The following is a 22,086-nucleotide window of genomic DNA, read 5'->3' as shown; positions in this document are numbered from 1 at the left end:
TACATTTTGCAAATGGCAATATGATGAAATACTACTATGTAATGTTAACATAGATTGTATACTATGTTTATATGAGACATTCTTTGACCCGGAATAGATACTTCTATTAATATTCTATTAGCAAAAGAAAGCGGATACAGCACTAAAGGGACTGTATAGTAAAATACCGTCAACACAACAATAATTTATTTTCTGGTAAATTATGTATTAATTATTGTCTGTTGGTACATATTATAGTTGTGAGCAAATAAAGATTGGTGTTATTTTCATGTTTAATAGGGTAATAACCCTATTAAACCAAAAATATAGGTAAATACAATTTTCTCAACCCTTTGAGTTCTTAGTTAAAACCAGTGTGTTAAGCTTGATTATTCTGACCAAACAGATATAAAAATGTTTTAGTCTGCATATTAAGAGAGAAGATAACTCGATCCTTAAGGTAATTAAAAAAATATTTTATAAGTTAAGTACAAAAGTATACCAAATGCTATCCCTTTGCATACACCATTAACTAAAACTTGGTGTGTTATTGATTTATCTCATTGACCACGTCATAAACATAACTTTTAACAGAAATTATTGTCTTCAATTTATGCGAATACTACACGTAAATTTTAAACGGATGTAAACATGCATGCATTTGAATTCTGCAAGATTATTGATATAATGTTTCAAGGGCTCTTCACCAATCGTAGTCATCGAGAACTGCCACATCCAATGACAGATAATATTATGAGAGACTAGTAAAATCAATTTTACTAACTCACCTATGCACATAAAAGAAGCCAGTCTTTTTAAATAAAATATTCAATTTTCACCACAGCGTTAATACAAATATGATTAAAAGAGTAGATACTCTAATTAAAGAGTGCAATTACTGATTTAATTTTTATGAATAGGGTAGTCACAAATTTTTCGTACCTATTCAAACATTTATTAGCGAAACTGTTAATTAATATAACAATTCAGTCGGGTTAATACAATTTATAACTCGCCTGGTCCGAGGTTGCAAGATTCGACGTCGCCCTGAATAGCTGAATAACTATTAATCTATTTAAAAGATTTACATACTAAAGGTAAACATACAGAAAAAATGAACTTGACTGAAATGAAATTCATAGAATTTTGAGTTTACCTAAAAGTTCATCATCGGCTGTTATACAAAGTCCGCTAAGAAATAATAAGTCTAATGATAGCAATAAAACAAATTACTTCCTTGTTTTCACAACAAAAACAAGATACAACGGTACCTTTTTTGTTAGAAACCATAGCTCACGTTTTCACGATTCCAACATTGAAGCGAACTTACATAAGTTGAAATATTCTCCGTATTTATTACTTGAGATGATATCTAAATTATCTTTATAGCACTCGATGTAAAAACGGGTGAACGATTGATCCAAGTTTAATATTTAACTGTAATAGAAGATATATTCGTGTGCAAATTTGATTGATATCGGTTCGGTAGTCCATAGCGGACAAACAACGTGACACGTAATTTATATATAGTACGATTTATGTGAAACTTCATCACATTACAAATAAAAGCAAAAAACACAAATTATTACGAATGCAACAGGCGATCTTAAAGATAACAAACAATCTGTTCCAGAGAACCACAGTAAGGTAAAGTACAAGAACGATAACCAAATGAACAAAAATAAAATTTAAAGTAAAACCAATACCAAACTTCCAATACCAAACTATATAACTACCAAATACCAAACGATCAAAAATAAACTATTACTAACACCCAATCTAACGGTTAATCACAATTCAAAATGCAAAGATATATCAGTTTCAAGACAGTTATTGTGATGTCCATTTCGTACTTTTAATTAGAAGTGTCGTCTTCACTAGACTTTCTTTTGAGGTGACGTTAAGATCATATCTTTGTACATGTTCGTGGGAACCTTACATATAAGGCATGGTGTTGACTTAACAAATTCTTACAATTTACCTATGCACCAAGTGAAATGTTCGACTAGAACTCGAGTATGAGGTAGACAAGCCGTGCATATTGCGAGCAGATAAAAACAGTATATCAATATTTTTAGCACATTGATTGTATTTGTATGGTTATTATGCCACGCAGAGCTATTAGTTTAGTGCCTTCAGCGTTCGACTCTCATCCCTGAGGTGGTGAGTTCGTTCCTCGGCTGTACACCAATAGACTTTCTATGTTGCATTAATTTAACATTCGCTCGAAAGGTGAAGGAAATCATAGGGAGGAAAAGTCAACGTTCGTCAAGAGTTTTGAGAGACAGGAGAGTTTGTTGTTGTTGTTTGGTTCCTACTTCCCTATAGGATAAGAAATGATCAATAAACAGATACAGATACCTGAGGCCCAGATCTAAAAAAACACTGATTTTGTTTATTTTTTTATGTCGCAGATCGGCCTGAAATATGTCAACATCGAAACAATGTATACACCGAGATTACAATCAATTGTAGAAAATGATGTTACATTTAATAAAATATTTAAGCGAAAGTTAATTGAATCATAAAAAGAAATCGGTTCACGCCGAGTGCGTTTATAATGAAAATCAATGTTTGGTTGTCACAAAAATATTTACAAAACTTGACACTTAACTATATAATTACAGTATTAAATTCATGATAAGGTTATATTACACAAAACATTAAAAAAATGTTAAATTTTATCTTATATCTTTAAACCAGCAATTCTTGTATATATATATATATATATATATATATATATATATATATATATATATATATATATACTTATATATAATTGGAATCTCGGGATCGGCTCCAGAAGAATTTAATTCGTACTTAAATATCATTTCCAAAAAACACAATTTAAAAAAATAAAAATACCGAGCAAAGCTCGGCCATCCAGGTATATTAAGCTACTAACAAATGGATATTTTGCTTTTGTATCACGTCACGGGTGCTTATAGTGCATTATAATTAAACTCCGTGATAAACTACAAAATTATAATAGACAGTAGACAGACTATTAGGCAATAAGGGCCGAAAATATAAAAGGAATTTCGGAAGGAGACGGTTAGAGGAAATAATTTAAAATAAAACTGTGGTCCAAAACAACAATACAAGAATAATAACATTATTTATCACTATTGTGTGAGACGAATACTAGTACATCAATCGAGGGCTTTACAGTGAGTTATTAAAAGCATGGCAACATTCAAAAGTACTCCCCTGTGTTACCTCACCTACTTTAAGTAGACAGAGTAGAGCGGTAGACACTAAATGTTTCCTTTGATGTTGTTTATTTACTGAGTCATTAGCTACGCCGTCAGCCTTCAATTCAGTTTAACTTTGCACAAGTGTAAATACAAAAGATTAATTAAGGCAAATTCAAAAATCGAGCACAGATTTCTACTTAAAATTCTTATGATACTAATATAGTTAGGATAATCTAGCAGGATGTGTAAATTTAGATAAATATAGTACGAACATAAACCTATTTAAAACATAATTATTTAGGCAAGCATTCAGTGCAGTTAAACAAAAAAAAAATTCAGTTATCGAAACTAAAACCTTCGACTTCTATACATATCACAGAGGAAATGAATTCTCATTACAAAAACCTCATTAGACAAATTTCAACAACAAAAGACTTACTTACCAAAGACAACTACTGGACTACATCTAAAGATATCCTAAGTTCTTTAGATGTAAACGTGGTTGCAGTATACAATTTCACTGACAGCGAGTGTTGCAAAGTGATGCAACAGCAATCCTTTCTCAGCTAGGAGATAATGAAAACAATAGATTGCCAACTTGACACTTAACCCGGATGTGAGTACCTTGTGGGATTTTACCGCAAGATATTAAAGATGCTCGTAAACATTTTTTTATGTCGTCGTGGGAGCAGTGATAGCGGACTGGTTGAGCGTGGATTAGTCTTTGGATAAAATCGCGAAGAAACCGTCTTGACATAGGCACAGGGAAATAATGCAGACATCTAAGGACCAAGATTGAAATGGTTGAAACTCTTCTAAATTATTCTAATACAATTGTTTTTCATTAAGAAAATGCTTAACTACAAGACTAACTACTATAGGTATATGTTTACTACCACCAAACGTGTTAAATACGTAGTGTCGTTCTGATACCCACTATTTAGCATTGAGGTACCTAAATCATACAAAATTATAAACCAGTTTTAGGGCCGAGGTAAAGTTTTATTAACTTTTATTTCTTGAATTTTTTCAGTATCGTATTGATATGAAAAGAATTTCAGTTATAATGCACTTTTCACAAGAAATATTTTACGCTGCATTAATTTGTGAAAGGAATTTAACTGTAAGACATCTTTTTAATTAATGTTCATTGGGATATAAAGCTAATGAAAAACACTTTTTACCAAGCACATCTGAAACGTCTTTTTAATGTGACCATCAATCAAAATACATTTCATACGGAAATATCAAATATAGAAACAAACAGATACGTATATTAGATGAAAGGTGATATTGAAGCGAAAGGTGTATGAAAAAAATTAAGTGCAGCTATTTATAGCAAGTAGAGGAACGAACTATCCCCTTCATTATATTTAAATAGTTGAAGTAGTCGTTAAATCAGGAAACATATTTAATGTACCGTATCTATTATTAGCTATATAATATATAACAAAAATTGTGAACGAGAATTAAATACTGACTACAAAAAATGTTTTCCATCGTTAATATATTTCGAAGTAACCTTGGGCAGACACATCAGCCTACCAAACGACGCCTAAAAGTGTTTGGATCCAGAATTGAACCCTGTTATTCACCATACGGATTAAACACTAAGGGCCTGTTTCACAATGTATGGATAAAGTCTCAAATAGCTATGTAACACATAAATTATTCGAAAGATAAAAGTTCCGAATAATATACTTGGCATTTCATGACGAATAGCGCTATCTGACAGTCGTGAAACGCAAAAAATACAGTTTATCCTACCAATAAGTAATCAATTGCTTATTTGGAACTTATCCGGACATTGTGAAACAGGCCCTAAAGCCATTAAGACGTTTATACTGAATTTAAAACTAATTTGGTATGTAGGATGTTAACAAGACAAAACGTTTTAAGAGTCATAAAATTATTGATTAAAAGTGAAGAGTAATTTGATACAGAACAAAATACCATCTTCATATTAAAGTATTTTTTCTCTGAAAAAAGTTTTTACTCTGAATCTTGGCTGTTGTTTTGACCATAGACAGTTATTTGTTTCTACAGTTTCTGACATTAGTAACACTTTCGATTAAGAACTCTTGGTTTGCTTAGCTTAGGGCTAGATTTCGCGTAACATATGTAGTTGTTATCTATTAACCCTTTCTATATACCTACGTTTCTCTCGCTATACACTATGAAGAGGTACTCAAGTACACACAATCGTAACAGAGAATGCATTTGTATAATCGATTACGAAAATACACTTCTAATTTGCAGTTCAATTTAATGCGAACTCGTTCACGCTTCATTTTGCACAAATTAACTTATCATATCTTTGCAGGTTTTTGGGATACGTCATTGCGTTCTTCATCTGCCTTAAAAGGGCCAGTAACAATATTAAACTAATGAAATATTTGGTAAAACAAATGCGTGACAGGCGTACGTATTACTTAAGTCATTTAAAGAATTAATACTACTGATTTCACTGCCAAATAAGTCAGAACAAAGACTACATCGGTAGCATCAATATCGGATAAATATTACAAGATCAGTGAGCATCATTAGAATCGCTTGTCAATAAGATTTATTCAAAATAAATCCTTGTACCAGTTAAAACTTTACATCAGTATACATAGTACAATATTACAAATAATTAAATAAATGTGGATAATGAAACTCACCACGTTTGCGCTGAGCGCAGAAGCAAGAAAGCATAATTTAAATCAAATAAATTCACAACTGAAACACGCAACACACAGCTCACTATCTCGAACACTGAAGAAAACAATGGGCGCAAATTTTCATTATGAACATTACGTCTTGAAACACGTGCTTATCAGTCGAATGCTAGTACATAAACGAGTTAGGTTATCTACATACATGTATACATACTTTCATTAATATTGGATTACAAACAATATCGCTATGTAAAGTAGACGCCTTTTATTTCGACTGCCAAATTAAAACGTATTGTTTAAAGAAGCTTTCACAATTAATTGCCGCATATCACAATAATAACGCCAATATTCCGATGATATTTACTAATGAAGCAAACTGGTCCAAATAATTAGGAACTCATACGCTTAAGAAAGCGCATTGGTACAAAATTGGCAACACAAGCGTTTCTCAGCGTATGATTGGCAGTACGACATCGCCCAAACCCAATAACCTATCTCAATCCATTTTAACCATCTGAGATAGACATTGTAATCCAAATATTGATAAAAGTGTGCGAATAACAAATTGACGGATTATAATAGCTACCTGTCGATACAAGCTATCTTAGCTATCCATGTTAGGTGGGTGTATGTGGATAGACCTTTGAATGAAAATGACAGTTCAACTGAGCCCATATCCTAAGATTTTAACTTTCACCAGTTTTTAAAATAATTAAAAAGCTATTTAAGTAATATGTTTTAAACATAGATATTTATATTTTAATATTATTTGTACGATTTTATTTACTTTATTTGTTTTATATTAATTATGAAATATGAGTGTTAAGAGCGAAGAGATTGCATTCTGTCCAATAATGTCGACCAAAAGAATACAAGCCAAAAATGAATTGTATTCGTAGGGTTTGCTTATTTGGATGCAGATAGGAGATCGATCGACTCTCACGGTCTGATTTGGATTGTGGATTCATTATTGGGTTCGGGCGTTAAAGGCGACTTCCTTTTGTCTATAAAATGGAATCTTAAGAAGTTCAATTGAAGAAATTGTCATCACTTTCAAACAATGAATGTTTCAACAATGATCATTGTTTGTAAAGAGGTAAAATTGGTATTTTAAGATTAAAAAGAGTAGGAGAGTTTATGCCAGTTCCAACATTTGATTTGGGAACTGGTAGTAAATTAAGACCTTGATAGAACAATTTGAATAAATATTCGATTTAGCGAAGGCCTATCGACTTTTTTATTTACAATTTTAACATTACGTGTTAAAACTCGTTAAAACAATTATAAGACACGAAATAAATGTCGCAATAAATAAACACTTAAATTACAGATTTATATGGATTTTAGTTTTAAAATACAGACGTTTCTAAGCTAGAATAATATGTCTGTGTAGTGGCGTGTAACTATGCGTGTAAAATACTTGGATATGGCGAGGCGCTCTCGAAATTCTTGAATAAAGGAATTACTAAATATAATTTGAACTATACTGGTTTGGCTCTGCGTCATGAGTTTTTTTGCGTACAAAATTAGGCTTACATCTTGTGTATACTTTGCATAATTACTTCATGAATACAAAAACAAATTACTTCACAACTAGAAGTTACTTGATTCTCTTTCTGATTTCAATACTACCTTGATTTTAAGTATAAGGTAAATCATTTCAAATATATAATTTTGATTTGATAGAAAAAACCATTCAAATTATAATTACATATTTTTTCATACATTGCGTTTTGTATCCCTCGTGAACTCGACTTAGATTTTATATTATCAAATTATATGAGGACACTATGCAGTAATCTGTTTTGATAATATTTATATTTATTCATTTTTATATCTGCAAAGTTCAACAGTTCATAATAACATGTTTTGAACTTCGTTTTATCAACCTATAACTGTACCTTAATTTACAATTAAATTATTAATAAACAACTAACCTTTTCTCGTGCCAAATATCGCTTTTAATTTCAACAAAGCACTCTTCTTCATATTGACCTTCCTCACAAATACCACACACAAGTTTTTCGGTTGAAACTTTTTACTCCTGTTGGCGCTCTTATTTCCGTGCTACAAAAATAGGTCCATCGCTACTTGCATCGACGCAAGCACATCACTCATTTGCCTTACCATAATATCAATTCAAAAACGTATACCGGTTACCGCACTCAGCTATCAACTGTCCTTTTATCAAACGCTTATCACTATCACAAAAAAGATAAAACTTCTCACACTGTGTACATAATTTATATGCGATATACCGCGCCAATTCACACTTATGTATTAATATTTAATATGTCTTCACAACAGTAAGGATCATATTAAACTCCGATAAAGGCGGTAACGCAACGGCTATTCTTGTCCGTGTTGCGATCACAACTAAACGCCGGCGCACGCGGTACGCACTACAATGGTGTTGACCGGTTAACAAAAACAAAATTGTTAAAAACCACTTCCGTTTATATCCCTTTGGTGTAACAAAATAAACGTAACATACGAGCTGACTCCTAACGATCTGTGCTGTGGTGACAACACCGGAGACGTTGCATCCGTCGAATTTTAAAAATGGAATACCCAGTTTCGGGAAGAATCGATTCGACTTAAACCGAAGGGCGCATAAATCACAGGGGTGTGAGAAAAAAGAGCGTTATGAGCACCCTTCTTGACAAAAGCAAAAAGTTCTATAGAATTCCCGAAGCGCTCAGGGATAACGGTCGTATGCGCAGCTTTTGATAACGTTATCCTTAATAATAAGCAATCCTTAAAGAATGACATTCATCTGCACGTTTTGAAAGAACCGTTTTGACATCACGTTCTAACCAAGTTTCAGAGTATATAGATGATATGTTAATCAAATTTTGAGTAGATTACATATATATAAACATATTACGTTACAGCAAACCTTATAGTACATAATATGCTATTAGCATTATTCATACATCAAGCTCACGTATCTGCTTCAGCGGTGATTACTGCATTTAGTATGTTGAGGGACTCTATAAATATTAAGAGTTTGTACAGATAAAACATGAGCTATGTGTATTTTTATCACAGTTCTTTCATGAACTGTAACGGTCACACGTCAATGAAATGTTTTTTTTTTATTAACGTGTGATTGATACATTGTTTTTATGAAACGTCGCTTGATACTAACATATATAGTATAGTTGGAATAAAGTGAACTTAGTACTGAAGAAAAAATTAATTTCTAAAATATTTGAACACCAAAAATACATAGAAATAAAAAAAAATACTATATAGTTATATATAATAGAGGACGGGGGGACAAGGATACGAATGGGCATGTTTAGGATGTTTAGCCTAAATCGTTGAAATCGTCAATCGTAATCGTTTTCGTGGAGGGATACAGAGTCCAAATTCAGGACGTACTAGACCAATAACCCACAAGCATGCATAGTGAATGCCATAATAGCGAGAGAAGAGCGTAGTAGTGAGTGGATATCCGATATATCCGATATATCTAAGTGGTTTTTGTGAAAAAGCCGTACTTGTATAGCTAGATAGATCAAAGTCAAAAATCATTTATTGATATGGGTAACACAATGTACACTTATGAACGTCAAAAAAAGAAATATATATTAAATGATTCCAATTTACTTTAATCTCAAATCAAGAGCGTAAAACGGAAGAGAAGAACTGGCAATAAACTCTCCGCCACTCTTTTTAATCGCCATGTTTTTACACAACGTTTGTAAGAAATTGCAACCATTACACCATGTTCCATATGATATCTTAAGTAATAAAGAATAATAAAGTTATGGTAAGATTTTACATTGATATGGATATGTGGATTTATTTGTTGAGACCCCGATACAGTACCAATGCAATAGACCGTATCGGAGCGCTCGATGCTACACTCTGATGGGCTTACGTATCGAATGGATGAACTCGATATGAGTTGTGAAATTCTGTTTCACATTCAAATACGTCAATCTCAACTATCAATGGCGGGTAATCAATAAATCATGTGAATATATTTTTACAATGTACCGTAGACTTGTGTATTGATTTACTTATTAAAATCACGTTATATCATGTTTATTTCTTTTCAAATTAGATTATTAAGACACTAACAAAACCAGCATGTCATATGTTGAGAGTCACTTCTTTTTTACAGTATAAGGCACTAGAGGTCTAGGGCAAAGTGAGTCATCGCAGCAGATGGACACCTATTTTAGTGGGTGCCGGCCTTTGAATGAGGACAATGCTCTTTTTTAAACAGTTGAAGGTATAACTCCCAGGGAAGAACTCAAAAGAACTTGTGAAGCGAACCGTGAAAGATTTTCAGGCAGACTCGTTTTACCATAACAAGTTGGTTCACACCAAGGTTGAGGAATAAAAATTGAGGTTTGTCACAGACCAATGGAGTAGAAATAGTAACATTAGGAAAAGGATAGAGGACGTTACAAAGAGTAATCGAAATGACAAGTGGACATGGATAGGACACCACGAGGTGCTGAGAAATGGAGTAAAACGAACGAGTACGAGATGTGGAGATGAAACTGGTAGTAGGCAAGGTTTTGTGGACGGTAGGGCCAGAAAGATAGAGTGGGAGTCGGGAGGAAGCCTTTGTCGGGATCGGCAAACGAATTTAAGTTTGTTATTAATTTATGGTGTGTAAAGAAAATTAAAGTTGTCAGAAATAAAAGCTTTTTATTTATTTTATATGATCAGAGTCAATATTCTTAGCGTGTATATTTCAATCAATCTTACACGAATACGCAAAAATCTACGAGTGTCTGTGGTGCCTAACCACAGAACTCTTATAACGACCTTGCTTAAAAATACCAATGACAACAGATGCAGAAAGACTCAAAGGGGTTGTAGTCTGTAGATATATTAGAAAATTAAAGCTTATACGTCTCTATAAGCGCATAATTACGATAAAACTAAGTCAAGCAAACAATTACGCTGCTAGCATCTATGCTATAGTGTTGAAAATTTATATTAATAGTTTTTTAACTATTCAAAGTAAAAAGAGGGTCATCAAAATTTCGGTTACATTAATTAACTGTAATTAACGAAACAATTCGCTGCGACATTTAAATTTCGAACAAAACACGTTACATAAGTATTTCCGTAATAAAATCCCACGAAAGACGTATACAAAAGAATAAAATAATACTGTAATTATGTAATTGGTGTCACCTTTATAAAAGCATTTTTGAAACTAGACAATTGAAGCTTCAATACACTTTTAATACGGAAACTACTTGTCGATCTTCCTAAAATGTATTCAGTATTGTTGTACTTCTTCTGATATTTTATTAATTTTATCTCATAGTAGAGTTCATAGACACGCACACTCACACATACATCCACGCATGCATTGATAGCTTTCATTATTGCTGGTGTGCTTGCGGATCTTCCTTTCTTGTACTCAACTCTACTTTAATGTACCTCTTCACTGTAATTAGTACGGTACACAAACCTAAGCATTCAAATTTTTGAGCAACTTGAAAATGGTACTCGGCGAGTGCCCATAGCGGTGCAACTTGTTTCTTTAAATATCCACTCCATCGTGAAAAATTACGGAAAGCAGTTGTTTTTTGTTTTAAAACAATAGTCAAACATTCAAAAATAGAATGCAATATCATTTTCATAAAATCATGTTCGAAATTTAAAAATAATGTGACAGTGACAGAAATTTGGAACCAACTACGTCACTACGTACATCACTACATATTATAAAACAAAGTCGCTTTCTCTGTCCCTATGTCGATAGATAGAGTGCAGAAGAACCTTCAAGAGGAAGGTTTATATGTATAATAACATCCATTAAATAGTGGAGAAGTACTGTTATTTTTGTGGTTTCTAATGTGATGTCGTAAATAATTACATTTTTTCCGCTTACATTGCAAACGCAGGCTGAACCCTACGAGTTTTATCAAAATAATGTACTAAGTATTGTACACATTGAAAAGGTCTACAGAAAAGTCCGTGATGGTATATGTCTATCTCTTATGGATAACCCACATTTTTATAGACAACGTTCACAGATTTTCTGTAGTGTATTTAGTATCAGCATTGCACCCGTGCGAAGCATGGGCGGGTCGCTAGTTTAATATATTCTTAAGAAAAACGCACTATACACCATGCAATAATTGTAATCTCGTTACAAACAACACAGAGGCTCCCTAGCGTTAGATAAATTATGTCACAAACATATTACTGTCATGAATATGTATTATTATTATCTGTAACGGTTTACTTCAGTTCAGGATTTATTCAAGATAAAACTCTGTTGCAGAAGTGCCTAAGTCAAGTGAACACAGTTTCTTTAGGAATATTATTTTACTTTATTTAATAATATTATTATACTTTATTTAATAATATTATTATACAATAACCCCAATTTAAAGTAGCAGTTTTTTTTGTTTTCATTGCAAGGCAAAATTAGCATCTTTTAAACTTTTCCACAGTGCTTATACAACTAAGATTTAATTAATGAAGCCTGAAAATATTTCTCTATCTCTCAGTACTCGGCCAATCCTATATTCACATTCATAACATTCTGGAGAAACGAACTTATGAACAGGTGCCATTAAAGTATAAAGAAAATAGCTTGGCTAATGCAATATAAATTCTCGCAATTTTCTATCATCATCGTGAGAACTTTGATTAATCATCTGTTTACGTTTTAATTTTTTTATAAAAGGTACTTCGCAATAAATGATATCTACGCTAATATTATGGGAAAAAGATATTATTGTTTGCATTTAATATGCACCAACTAGACCTAGTTGGAGATTATTTCTTTTTTATGAAATCTTGGAAGTTTTGTTTTTTTATTTGTTTAAAGCATTTAAAAGTTAAAAGTAGAATCATATTTCTATATGTGATGGCTCTATTTTCGGCGTACGCTAATGACGTGTGTTACTTTCATTGTGGTCTAATGACGCTGTACATCGATACACACAAGATATTATGCTGTGTCGCACACGTTGGTGTTTTAAGAAACCGGACCGCAAATTTAAACATCAATATTTTCTATATACGTGACCTAACAATGGACCATTTTGAATGATTACTATTCAAATATTTTCATTCACATATCATTAAATAACTTAGAAACTATTATGTACCCAAAAACTCTTCATTTACAATGTACTGGATCTTTATTCTCTCTGATCTACGATTTACCATTGAGTAGAGAAATAGTGTTGTAGGTTTCTTATCGTAATTTCAAGAGATGACCTTTGTAAATTTAAAACTCAGGGGATTTTCGTGCACTAGCACTAGTCATATATCACACTTTATACATTTCAAGAAAAAAATTCAAAACGAACAAAGCTTTGCAAACTGTTCTTTAAAAAAAGGTACTAGGGCGAATTAATTTCGGTGTTGTGATGTTTCAACCTGGCTTTAATGGTTTAAAACATGAGCAAAAACTAATTTGGCTCATCTAAGGGAGAAATCTAAGTAACACTTCATTTTTTTATGATACAGGAGGCAGTATATAGTAAATAAATAAACTTTATTTAACTAGATATTGCGTTATAATAAAACTTTCAATGTATTAAATATCTTTTTTCTAATAGTATCGTTTTTCAAACGTAGAAATAATTTTTGAAAAGATTTATATATCTTGGTTAAAGAAGTATTACTTCCAACGCGTATATACACAGGGTTTTTTTAATAGTATGTTGCTTGCCTTTTCATTCCACCTCTACACTTGGATCCCACATAGGAAGACAATCTATTCACGGCAAAAATACTGTTTTAGACAAATCAAGTAATGCCTACTAATTGCTTGATTTATCAGGAAAGAAATCTGTCTGCCTCAAGCCCCATTGGGGGGTAACGGTATTGAAGTTTTACATATTTCATACGCTTTCTCGTTCAAACAGCAGAACTAATCTTGATCATTATTGGTCGAGTATATGAGATCTTTAAAAAGTACTCTTTCTTGTAATATTACGCCCAGTTAGTGAAATCGTAACGAATGCTATCATTAATACTAAAGTAAGTGAATGTTATAAAATAAAATACACTTTAATAAATTTTAATATTTAAATATTGTAGAATTTGGTTTAGGTTGAAGAAATTTTTGTTTTTAATCGTCAATTTAGCCACTTCCGACTGAATTAATGCGAATAAAATGTCTAAATACAATACTGATATTACTAATTAAATGTATTTTCTTTTATATTTAAATATTTTGTCAATAGGTATTATAAAATATCAAATCAGACATCGTATAATAAAATATTATTATATACTGTAACATGCCTGTATCGTTAGATATGGATAGAGAAATCATGGTTATTGATTAGCATAGGCTAATAATATACTGTATTGTGCAATAGTAAGTTCAGCTTCATAATTAGGGCGTGGTATAAAAAGCACCAGTACCTAGGTTTTTATATTTTATTCAACGAGATTTTTGCAATTTCAATCTTCGAGATTTTCGATTAAATTCAAAGCTTGTAAAGATTGAATCAAATAAGAAATAAGATGGAGGATGGGATGGTGGGTAAAGGTGAAATCAAAAACAAGGCTTAGCGCGAACTATGCTGATGATGAGCAGGACTCTGGACTCTGAATTTTTATTTATATATTTTATTTAGGTCGCGAATGTATTAACAAATAATTGCATTATCGGCACACCCTAGTAAAATACTTATAAATATTGGTTCATGTGTATGTGTTTTCTGAATCATCAGTTGCTGACGTGGCAAAGAAACGAAGAAGGGGTTTTACAACTCTACGTTCTTTTACCAAAAAAGCTGAATAAATAATGAAATACGGAATCATTTGACTATATTCATAACATAGACTACATAGGTATAAATAATCAGTGGTGCTACCGGAATCAGATTTCTGTGTCTGTTTCATGATCAATTGTTCAATTTAAATGTTATATAAGTGGATCAGCCTCCTGTGACTTTTTGGGTCTAAGACAAGTCGGTTTCCTCAGTATGTTTTTTCACCAAGCGAGCGAAAAGAAAGTACAGACAGCCTGGGATCGAACTTGCGACATGAGGGACAAGCCGCACGCTGAAGCCACTATAGGTTATACAAAAGTCAAGGGCTTCTGTTTATACTATGCATTGAAGATAACATTTACGAGCGTGCAGGTCAAGCAAATCGGATTAGTTAACATACCATTGAAGATATTCAAATAACCAATAATTTCTCTTTCACCTTGTGCAACAGAAGTTGCGATATTCTTGCATAATGACGTCATGGAATGAGTCAATGAACTGTCCTAATAGAAAACGAGGCCATGAGACGACACGCGAATCTCAATTGCTAATCAAGACAAATTTAAATTATTTTTTATGGTTTGTGAGGCTGCGAGATATATGCCTAAAATTTCGCTATGAATTGAAATTTTATTGTAACGCATGTCCATCATTAATAACTACACCATAACATTGAAACGAATGAAAACCTCCAACATCAGAAAGAAATTAATATATAATAATTTTAATTGAGGGGAATGCATTTCTACACAGAGTGTGGGACTCGTTCTTAAAGCCCTACCGACTAAACCCCTCCCACCAATGACGTCACTGTTGGGGGAACTTGGGGTCGCGAAAGCATTCTACTTAGAGACCCCGTGACTGGCTGCCTCAGCAACCATCTTCCATTACATTCACATCGCCTTATGTAAACATGCCTGGTGACACAATATTGCTTAAAATAAATAAGCATTAAATACGATAGTCATACTAAGTTACCTCCACACCTCTATCAAAACAAAACATGCGATAACAAGACTTCAAACTATAAATACGGTATGAAACTTAAAAAACTAATTTTAACATACAAAGGGAGATTATGTGAACTTAAAAGTTCTTTGAATACGATAGTCGCTGCATTTATGTTTCGCCAATATTCGTCACGGATTAATTGACTACGATGATCGTTCAGTGACCTCCCGAAGAGGTTCAATCAAAACTATCTGAGTGGGCAACTGAAAGTCGATAGTCGGTGTTAAAATATTTATAAAATTTATTTAGGTACGTAAGTGAATGATAAAGCTTTCTAAAGTTTAAAGCTGGTTAAAATAATAAGATTAAGCTAAAATATTTTAAAGTATATTTAGTCTGTACTATACAGTGATTCACAATTTAATCTTTCTGTGAACACACGCACACCTTTATATATTTTTTTTTATTACACAACTAAACTCCTAAACGCCTACACTGATGTTTATAAATTTTTGTGTGTGTTCAAGTGGATTCGATAATAGTTTAGGTATATGTAGGTAGATATTACCAGTCTGCTTGAGGTATATTATAAGTCTTAGTAAGTAAATAAGTTCAACGTCCTGATAGACAGAAGAAATGGCTTATTTATGTTATCACCACACCATTATAAATAAGTAAACAAATTTCATAATATTAAAAATTATGGTATCATTTTAAAGCCAGATTTGGATTCCGGCAATTTATTATATAAATGAACAGTACGTCTATAAGTAATCGTATAATGTACATATTAAGATCGTCATAATAGAAAATACAACGTGAAAAAGCGAAAACATAAATTTTCTCGAGTTATTGATTGATGAGGCGATGATGACAGTGCGAACATGCTAATCTAGTGTTAATGTGTTTCTGTTATACAAGTAAACAAAAATATAAGCAATTTCCATTCAAAATTTTACTTCTAAGTATCGCGTGGTGTAGGAGTCCGGAAGTAAAGATTAGTTTCCGGCTTAAATCATGGATTACAATTTGAAAAGGGAAGTCTGAAAGCTTAGGCTATATTTTATCGCGGATAGCGTACCTCTAGTTTAGTTCTAACGATATAAAATACGAAGTCTACCTGTTAAACATGTATGGTGTTGATTTAATTCAAGGTACCTACTAAATGGTAATGAATTATGCTTTGTTCAACATACATTTAGGTGTGGGTCTCGAGATATGACGTAATATTGCCATTTGCGCGATATTGCATAGATATTTACAAGTTTATAGAAATCGCGTAAATATGGTAGATAAAGTACCATGTTTTATTGTATTTAGGTCTACCTAAGTAAACCCAGTAAGGAAACTTGACTAGGTATTTGTTGTTAATAAGGTGTTTCTACAGCTCACGATTACGGTATCGATATAACTTTGTCGCCGAGTTTCTTAATAAATGCGTATTTTAAAATAATATTGAAATATATGCCACACTGATAAATATATATGAAATAAAATAATACACATTCTTTGAGTAACATTTTTTTGTTTTTATACAATCACAGAAACTGATAATTCTTTAAGACATTTAAATATTTTTATTTCAAATAATCATGCAAAATAGCTTGCACATAGATTACAATTTAACTAAGTACCAGATATAATTTAAAAAAAAATAGTAATGAAAAACCGAAATATTCAGAGGAAAATAATTTTTAGAAAAACGTAAGTAATCCACTGTGAGTGTTCCTTACAAACATGTTTAATTTTCTGGCTACATTTAGATAAAATATGTGCATGTTAATTAGTAGAAATAAGTAAACATCGCAATATAATTAAATATAACTTACCATCAGTAATCTCCATGCCTGTTCCGGCCAAATAAATTAAAATCAAAAGTTTTTCAAAACGTTTCTATGACGACCCATGATAACATTAACAAGACATTGACAATAGGCAACTGATTCCTTATTGGTCAGAGGTGGATACCACAGATGTTTCGATTGTCAAAATAAACAAATCGTTCTTCGTTTGAATATTATCTGTTTATAGCTCCCTATTCATATTTCTTTAGATAAACTTAAATTTAAAATAATTGAGACATATCTTCACGTGGAAGTAATGTATAAGTAGTATTAATTGGTAAACCCCATCAGGCGTGTCTATGGATAAAAACGGTTTTTGGACGAACTCCATGAGCCATTGCTTGACGTTGCCTGGTTGACGAATCAAAATTTGACGTTTGTTGATTAGTGTTGGTATTTCTTCTTCGGCTGAATATTACCCATTGTGATTCATAGTTTATTAGTATAAATAAGCCAGTTTAAAGTATTCCGTACGTCATTATGGGTTTAACAATATCGAGTGTTTTTACGAGGCTCTTCGGAAAAAAGCAAATGCGGATTCTAATGGGTAAGCGCAGTGTGACATGATGGCTCCTTCTTCGAGACTAGTCACTAGATTACGTAGTAGATTTTTTATTGGCTATTATCTATTGACAATGTTTCTGTACCTTTGTTTTTCTGGTTTCAGTCGGTCTTGATGCCGCTGGCAAAACTACCATTCTGTATAAATTAAAGCTTGGAGAGATCGTGACAACAATACCGACAATCGGCTTTAATGTTGAGACCGTCGAATACAAGAATATTAGTTTCACGGTTTGGGATGTTGGTGGCCAAGACAAGATCCGTCCTTTATGGCGTCATTATTACCAGAATACACAAGGACTTATATTCGTTGTTGATTCAAGTGATACAAAACGGATACAAGAGGCTGAGAATGAACTAGCTAACATGGTTAGTTTTTTGCATCATCTTTTATCATACTTCTTCATATTATATTCAGTTACTCCATATTAACAGACTTTTAATTATATAAATTTATGTTTCTAGTTAAAAGAAGATGAGCTAAGAGATGCTGTTATATTGGTATTTGCTAATAAGCAAGACATGCCAAATGCAATGACAGCAGCAGAACTTACAAATGCTTTAAATCTTAATAATTTAAGAAACCGCCGCGTAAGTGGTCCCATGCAATTGGATATTATTTACTTCTTCTTTATTATTCAACACTATATTACTAATACTTAATAGTATGCTTTTTTATATTATTGATATAAATAACTAATTTGTTAATTTCTATTTTGGAGTCGAATGTAATACAAGTTAACTAAATGTGTGTGTGTAGAAAAATATATTTTGCTAGATTTTACATGAGAAAATATGGTATTTAGTGTACAGTTTTTAAATGAATGTGCTTTCATTAAAATTTATTTACAGTGGTATATCCAAGCTACATGTGCAACCCAAGGGCAGGGTCTCTATGAAGGCCTAGATTGGCTCTCCAATGAACTGGCAAAGAAGTGAGGCCCAAGTTGAAGTGGGAGGGAAAAACCTTACATTCCCACAAGGCTGGACATTTTTCATACTGTGAATGTTGTCAAATTCATGATACAATAAAAGGTATGCCATAATTAGAAAATATTACTGACTTTGTTTTATTTAAATCATGTAAAATTTTACTGAATCTATAATATAATATATAACTATCATACAAATGTACAAGTCCTTAATGTTTATGTTATGTTTTCATATAATTCTGTTGATCCAATCTTGATATTTAACTAATTTACACATTGTAAGTTCATCTGCATATAATTTTATTGTATCATGATCATACTAGTACTTGAAAGACTAAATTTGTATGTAATTTAATTATATACTTATATATTAATAGTAATGTAAGGTTCTGATTTAAATTTTCAACTTTTCATGCATTTTATACTAAAGATTATAATGTTATTCAATGTCTGTGAGTTTGTGAGGCTTTTGTGTATGTAACCTATTAACAGTAAAAATTATTTCATAACTTATTATATTTATATGCAGTTTTATTGTAATATTTTACTATGTATCCTGCTTATAAAAGAAAAAAAATATTGCTGATGTATACAAAAATTTAGATTAACTAAGAACTCTAATAACTAAATTAAGATTAGAGTCAGCAATGGAAGATTTTAAATTATAAATTTTATTTTACCATAATAAAATTAGTTATATACCTAAATTGAATTAAAACTCACAAATAACATTAATTTTTCTTGATTATTTCAAAAATTATTACTTTAAGTTAAAGAAAACACATTATTTTAATTGTTTAGATATAATTCGCAGAAGTATCTTGATTTTTCGTCTTTAATTTTGGTGTAATAGAAACCCTTTTATACGTCAGTTTGAAACATCAAAGCTGTAGTAAATTTGTCAGTTGGCTTATAGTACTTAGGTTCATTACCAATATATTTTTTTTTCAAATACAGTTTTCGTTACATTTGCTTTGTGTAGCGTAAATTTAAACAATTTACTATTTTATATAGAAGTATATTCTATTATTCTGACAATAACCATTAGTTTTACTAGCACAGTGTAGCACATTTGAAATTGATGGTTTTTTCACAAGTATTTTGCAATTTTCATATATTATTTTAGATATAGTCAAATATTACTTTAGACTGTGTAACTTTCAAGTGTGTATATAATGGATACCTAAGTTTGGCTAAATAAGGAGTGACAGCTTCTTTTATTATGTCCTGCTTTGAAAATACATCAAAGGTTTATTATAGTATAAATAAATATATAGGTGTAAATATAAATGCATTTTAATTTATAAATCCCTTATTTATGACCCCATACAGCTTTACGCTTCTCAACAAAACTCCTTATTCCTTCTTGTCCATCATTTGAGTTAATCGTTTGAACCATGATATCCTCACCTAATTTATAAGCATCAAATAGACCCAAATCAATCTGCTTATAGTAAAATTCTTTGCCAATTGATATCACACTACGGCTTTTGTGTTTTATTTTTTCTACAACATTATTTACTTCGGAATCTAGATCTTGGGTTGGTACAACTTTGGTGACTAGTCCACATTCAAAGGCTTCTTGTGCAGTTATTGGTTCACCTAGAAAAGGTAGATATTGTAGTAACTTATAAATTTGCTCAAATGGATTTGTTTTGTACTAACCAGTTAATAACATATACATAGCTCTTGATTTAGACATATTTCTGCCAATTGCGATACCAGGTGTTGAACAGAATACACCAAAATTTGCTCTGAAAAAAAAATATGCTTGCTCCTACTTAGCTTGCTTAAAGGAGTGGCTATCTACAAAAATACCATTAATATAGATTTAGTTTATACCAAACACATACCCAGGTGTTGAGAATTTACTCGTTTCAGAGCATATAATGATATCACAAGTAGCTACTAATTGGCAACCTGCAGCAGCAGCAAATCCATTGACCTGTTTAATATATAGTTTTTGGATTATTTACATCATTTTATTGTAGTATATACACAAAGGTGAGAGTTATTCAGAGATTCTTTAGTAGAGTTATAGCAGTGTATTTTGCTATAAAATATAGAGATAGTAAAACCCTTGAGAAGGTCTATCCTTCAGTCTTTAAATAATTTAAAGATATTAAATAAGTACATTATTTATTTATCGAAAAAGTATTAAATTATGAAACTGAACTTCTAATATGAATTTATAATTTACCTTGGCAATAACTGGTACAGGACTTTGAACAATTGATTTCATAAGTTCAGATGCCTTATTCAAGATCAATTTGTGTTGATTGATGCCTGTAGATTCCTGCTGTAATGTAAAAATGTATTTTTTTTAGAAATGTTGATTACCTAATCTAGTTTTGAATAGTAATATATTTGAGCCTTTAGTATGAATATTATTTAAAATAAAACTTACAAACTCCTTAAGATTATGTCCGGCAGAAAAAATGTTTCCATTTGCAGATAAAATTATTGCCCTGAGTGAGATGTCCTCTTTATTGAGATTCACTGCTTCAATAATGTTGGACATCATCTCAAGTGAAAGAGAGTTTCTGTTACCAAAATATGTTTCAATATTAACCTATTAGTTTTTTGAGGCAAATGTAAATTTATCTTGACAATGGTGTAATTTATCTTAATCTTTCCTTTTTCTAATCGTTCATATAACAATAACATACCTTGTTTTTTCATGATTTAGAGTTATCTCCCTCGTGCCATTCTCTTCTTTAATAATAAGATAATTGTTACTTGAACTAACATTTCTTCTGAGACCTAAATGAGGTCTTATTCTCTAAAAAAATAAATGAAGTGTATTTGTTCAAGCTATATCTTTTATCAAAATCAATTACCATTAGTTCAATAAAATTAATATTTCAAAAGTAAAGGTTATACATTTTAATTTTTATAACTCACTTGAAATATTCTTTGCATTATTTTATCTAATTTGATCGCATCTGCTATTTAATAAAATATATCAGACTTGCATGCATTGAGTGCCCACTGCATATTTTATCAATAATCAAGGTCAATAGATTATTATACATTAATTAAAAATCAACTGTCAAAAGAGCGTTGTCAAGTATCCATAAAGTTGTACATTTGTGATATACATATTTAGTGTGTCATTTGGTTATTGTTTTATATTTTAGACAGACCTGTTGCAGCACGTTCACCTGTTGCTTCAAATACCTTAAAGGCTTTAAAAATATATTGGCGATTATAAGTTATGTGAAATAAAACATTAA

At 31.5% G+C, this 22,086-nt stretch overlaps 3 protein-coding genes across 6 annotated transcripts in view; 1 reads left to right on the top strand and 2 right to left on the bottom strand.

The window, feature by feature from the left end:
- LOC111000330 (probable serine/threonine-protein kinase DDB_G0282963) overlaps positions 1 to 17,443 on the bottom strand; it is a 36,119-nt gene extending 18,676 nt beyond the window's left edge. For 2 of the 4 annotated variants that reach the window (XM_022269724.2, XM_022269727.2), the window contains exon 1: positions 7,774 to 8,218. In XM_022269724.2, coding sequence (XP_022125416.2) covers positions 7,774 to 7,825 — 52 coding nt within the window. In that variant the 5' untranslated portion in view covers positions 7,826 to 8,218. Of the gene's footprint in view, positions 1 to 5,839; positions 5,967 to 7,773; positions 8,219 to 17,342 lie in introns of those variants that run through there. The other 2 variants (XM_022269726.2, XM_022269725.2) reach the window with 2 other exon arrangements.
- Positions 17,444 to 17,718: 275 nt separating this feature from the next.
- Positions 17,719 to 18,977, top strand: LOC111000327 (ADP-ribosylation factor 2). The gene is made up of 4 exons (XM_022269720.2): positions 17,719 to 17,904; positions 18,025 to 18,287; positions 18,384 to 18,509; positions 18,771 to 18,977. The coding sequence occupies exons 1-4, from the start codon at positions 17,838 to 17,840 to the stop codon at positions 18,855 to 18,857; spliced, it is 543 nt and encodes a 180-aa protein (XP_022125412.1). The 5' UTR covers positions 17,719 to 17,837; the 3' UTR covers positions 18,858 to 18,977.
- Positions 18,978 to 19,846: 869 nt separating this feature from the next.
- On the bottom strand, positions 19,847 to 21,911 carry LOC111000326 (enoyl-CoA hydratase domain-containing protein 3, mitochondrial). Its single transcript, XM_022269719.2, has 7 exons — positions 21,755 to 21,911; positions 21,520 to 21,632; positions 21,258 to 21,393; positions 21,051 to 21,149; positions 20,704 to 20,795; positions 20,516 to 20,604; positions 19,847 to 20,452 (listed from the first exon to the last, which is right to left on the bottom strand). The coding sequence occupies exons 1-7, from the start codon at positions 21,770 to 21,772 to the stop codon at positions 20,163 to 20,165; spliced, it is 837 nt and encodes a 278-aa protein (XP_022125411.2). The 5' UTR covers positions 21,773 to 21,911; the 3' UTR covers positions 19,847 to 20,162.
- Positions 21,912 to 22,086: the final 175 nt, after the last annotated feature.

This window comes from Pieris rapae, chromosome 21, assembly GCF_905147795.1.
Source record: "Pieris rapae chromosome 21, ilPieRapa1.1, whole genome shotgun sequence".
In the NCBI taxonomy this organism is placed as follows: domain Eukaryota; kingdom Metazoa; phylum Arthropoda; class Insecta; order Lepidoptera; family Pieridae; genus Pieris; species Pieris rapae.
Note: the sequence above shows the minus strand (reverse complement) of the source record. Positions and strands in the feature narration are given on the sequence as shown.

Bases quoted from the DNA above. Each gene is read 5' to 3' on its own strand.
- LOC111000326 (XM_022269719.2), bottom strand. The intron at 21,150-21,257 runs GTAAGTTTTATT...TTTACATTACAG, and splicing joins GACATAATCTTAAGGAGTTT to CAGGAATCTACAGGCATCAA. The intron at 20,453-20,515 runs GTTAGTACAAAA...TACCTTTTCTAG, and splicing joins TATGTATATGTTATTAACTG to GTGAACCAATAACTGCACAA.
- LOC111000327 (XM_022269720.2), top strand. From the start codon at position 17,838: ATGGGTTTAACAATATCGAGTGTTTTTACGAGGCTCTTCGGAAAAAAG. The intron at 17,905-18,024 runs GTAAGCGCAGTG...TTCTGGTTTCAG, and splicing joins GCAAATGCGGATTCTAATGG to TCGGTCTTGATGCCGCTGGC. The intron at 18,288-18,383 runs GTTAGTTTTTTG...TTATGTTTCTAG, and splicing joins AGAATGAACTAGCTAACATG to TTAAAAGAAGATGAGCTAAG.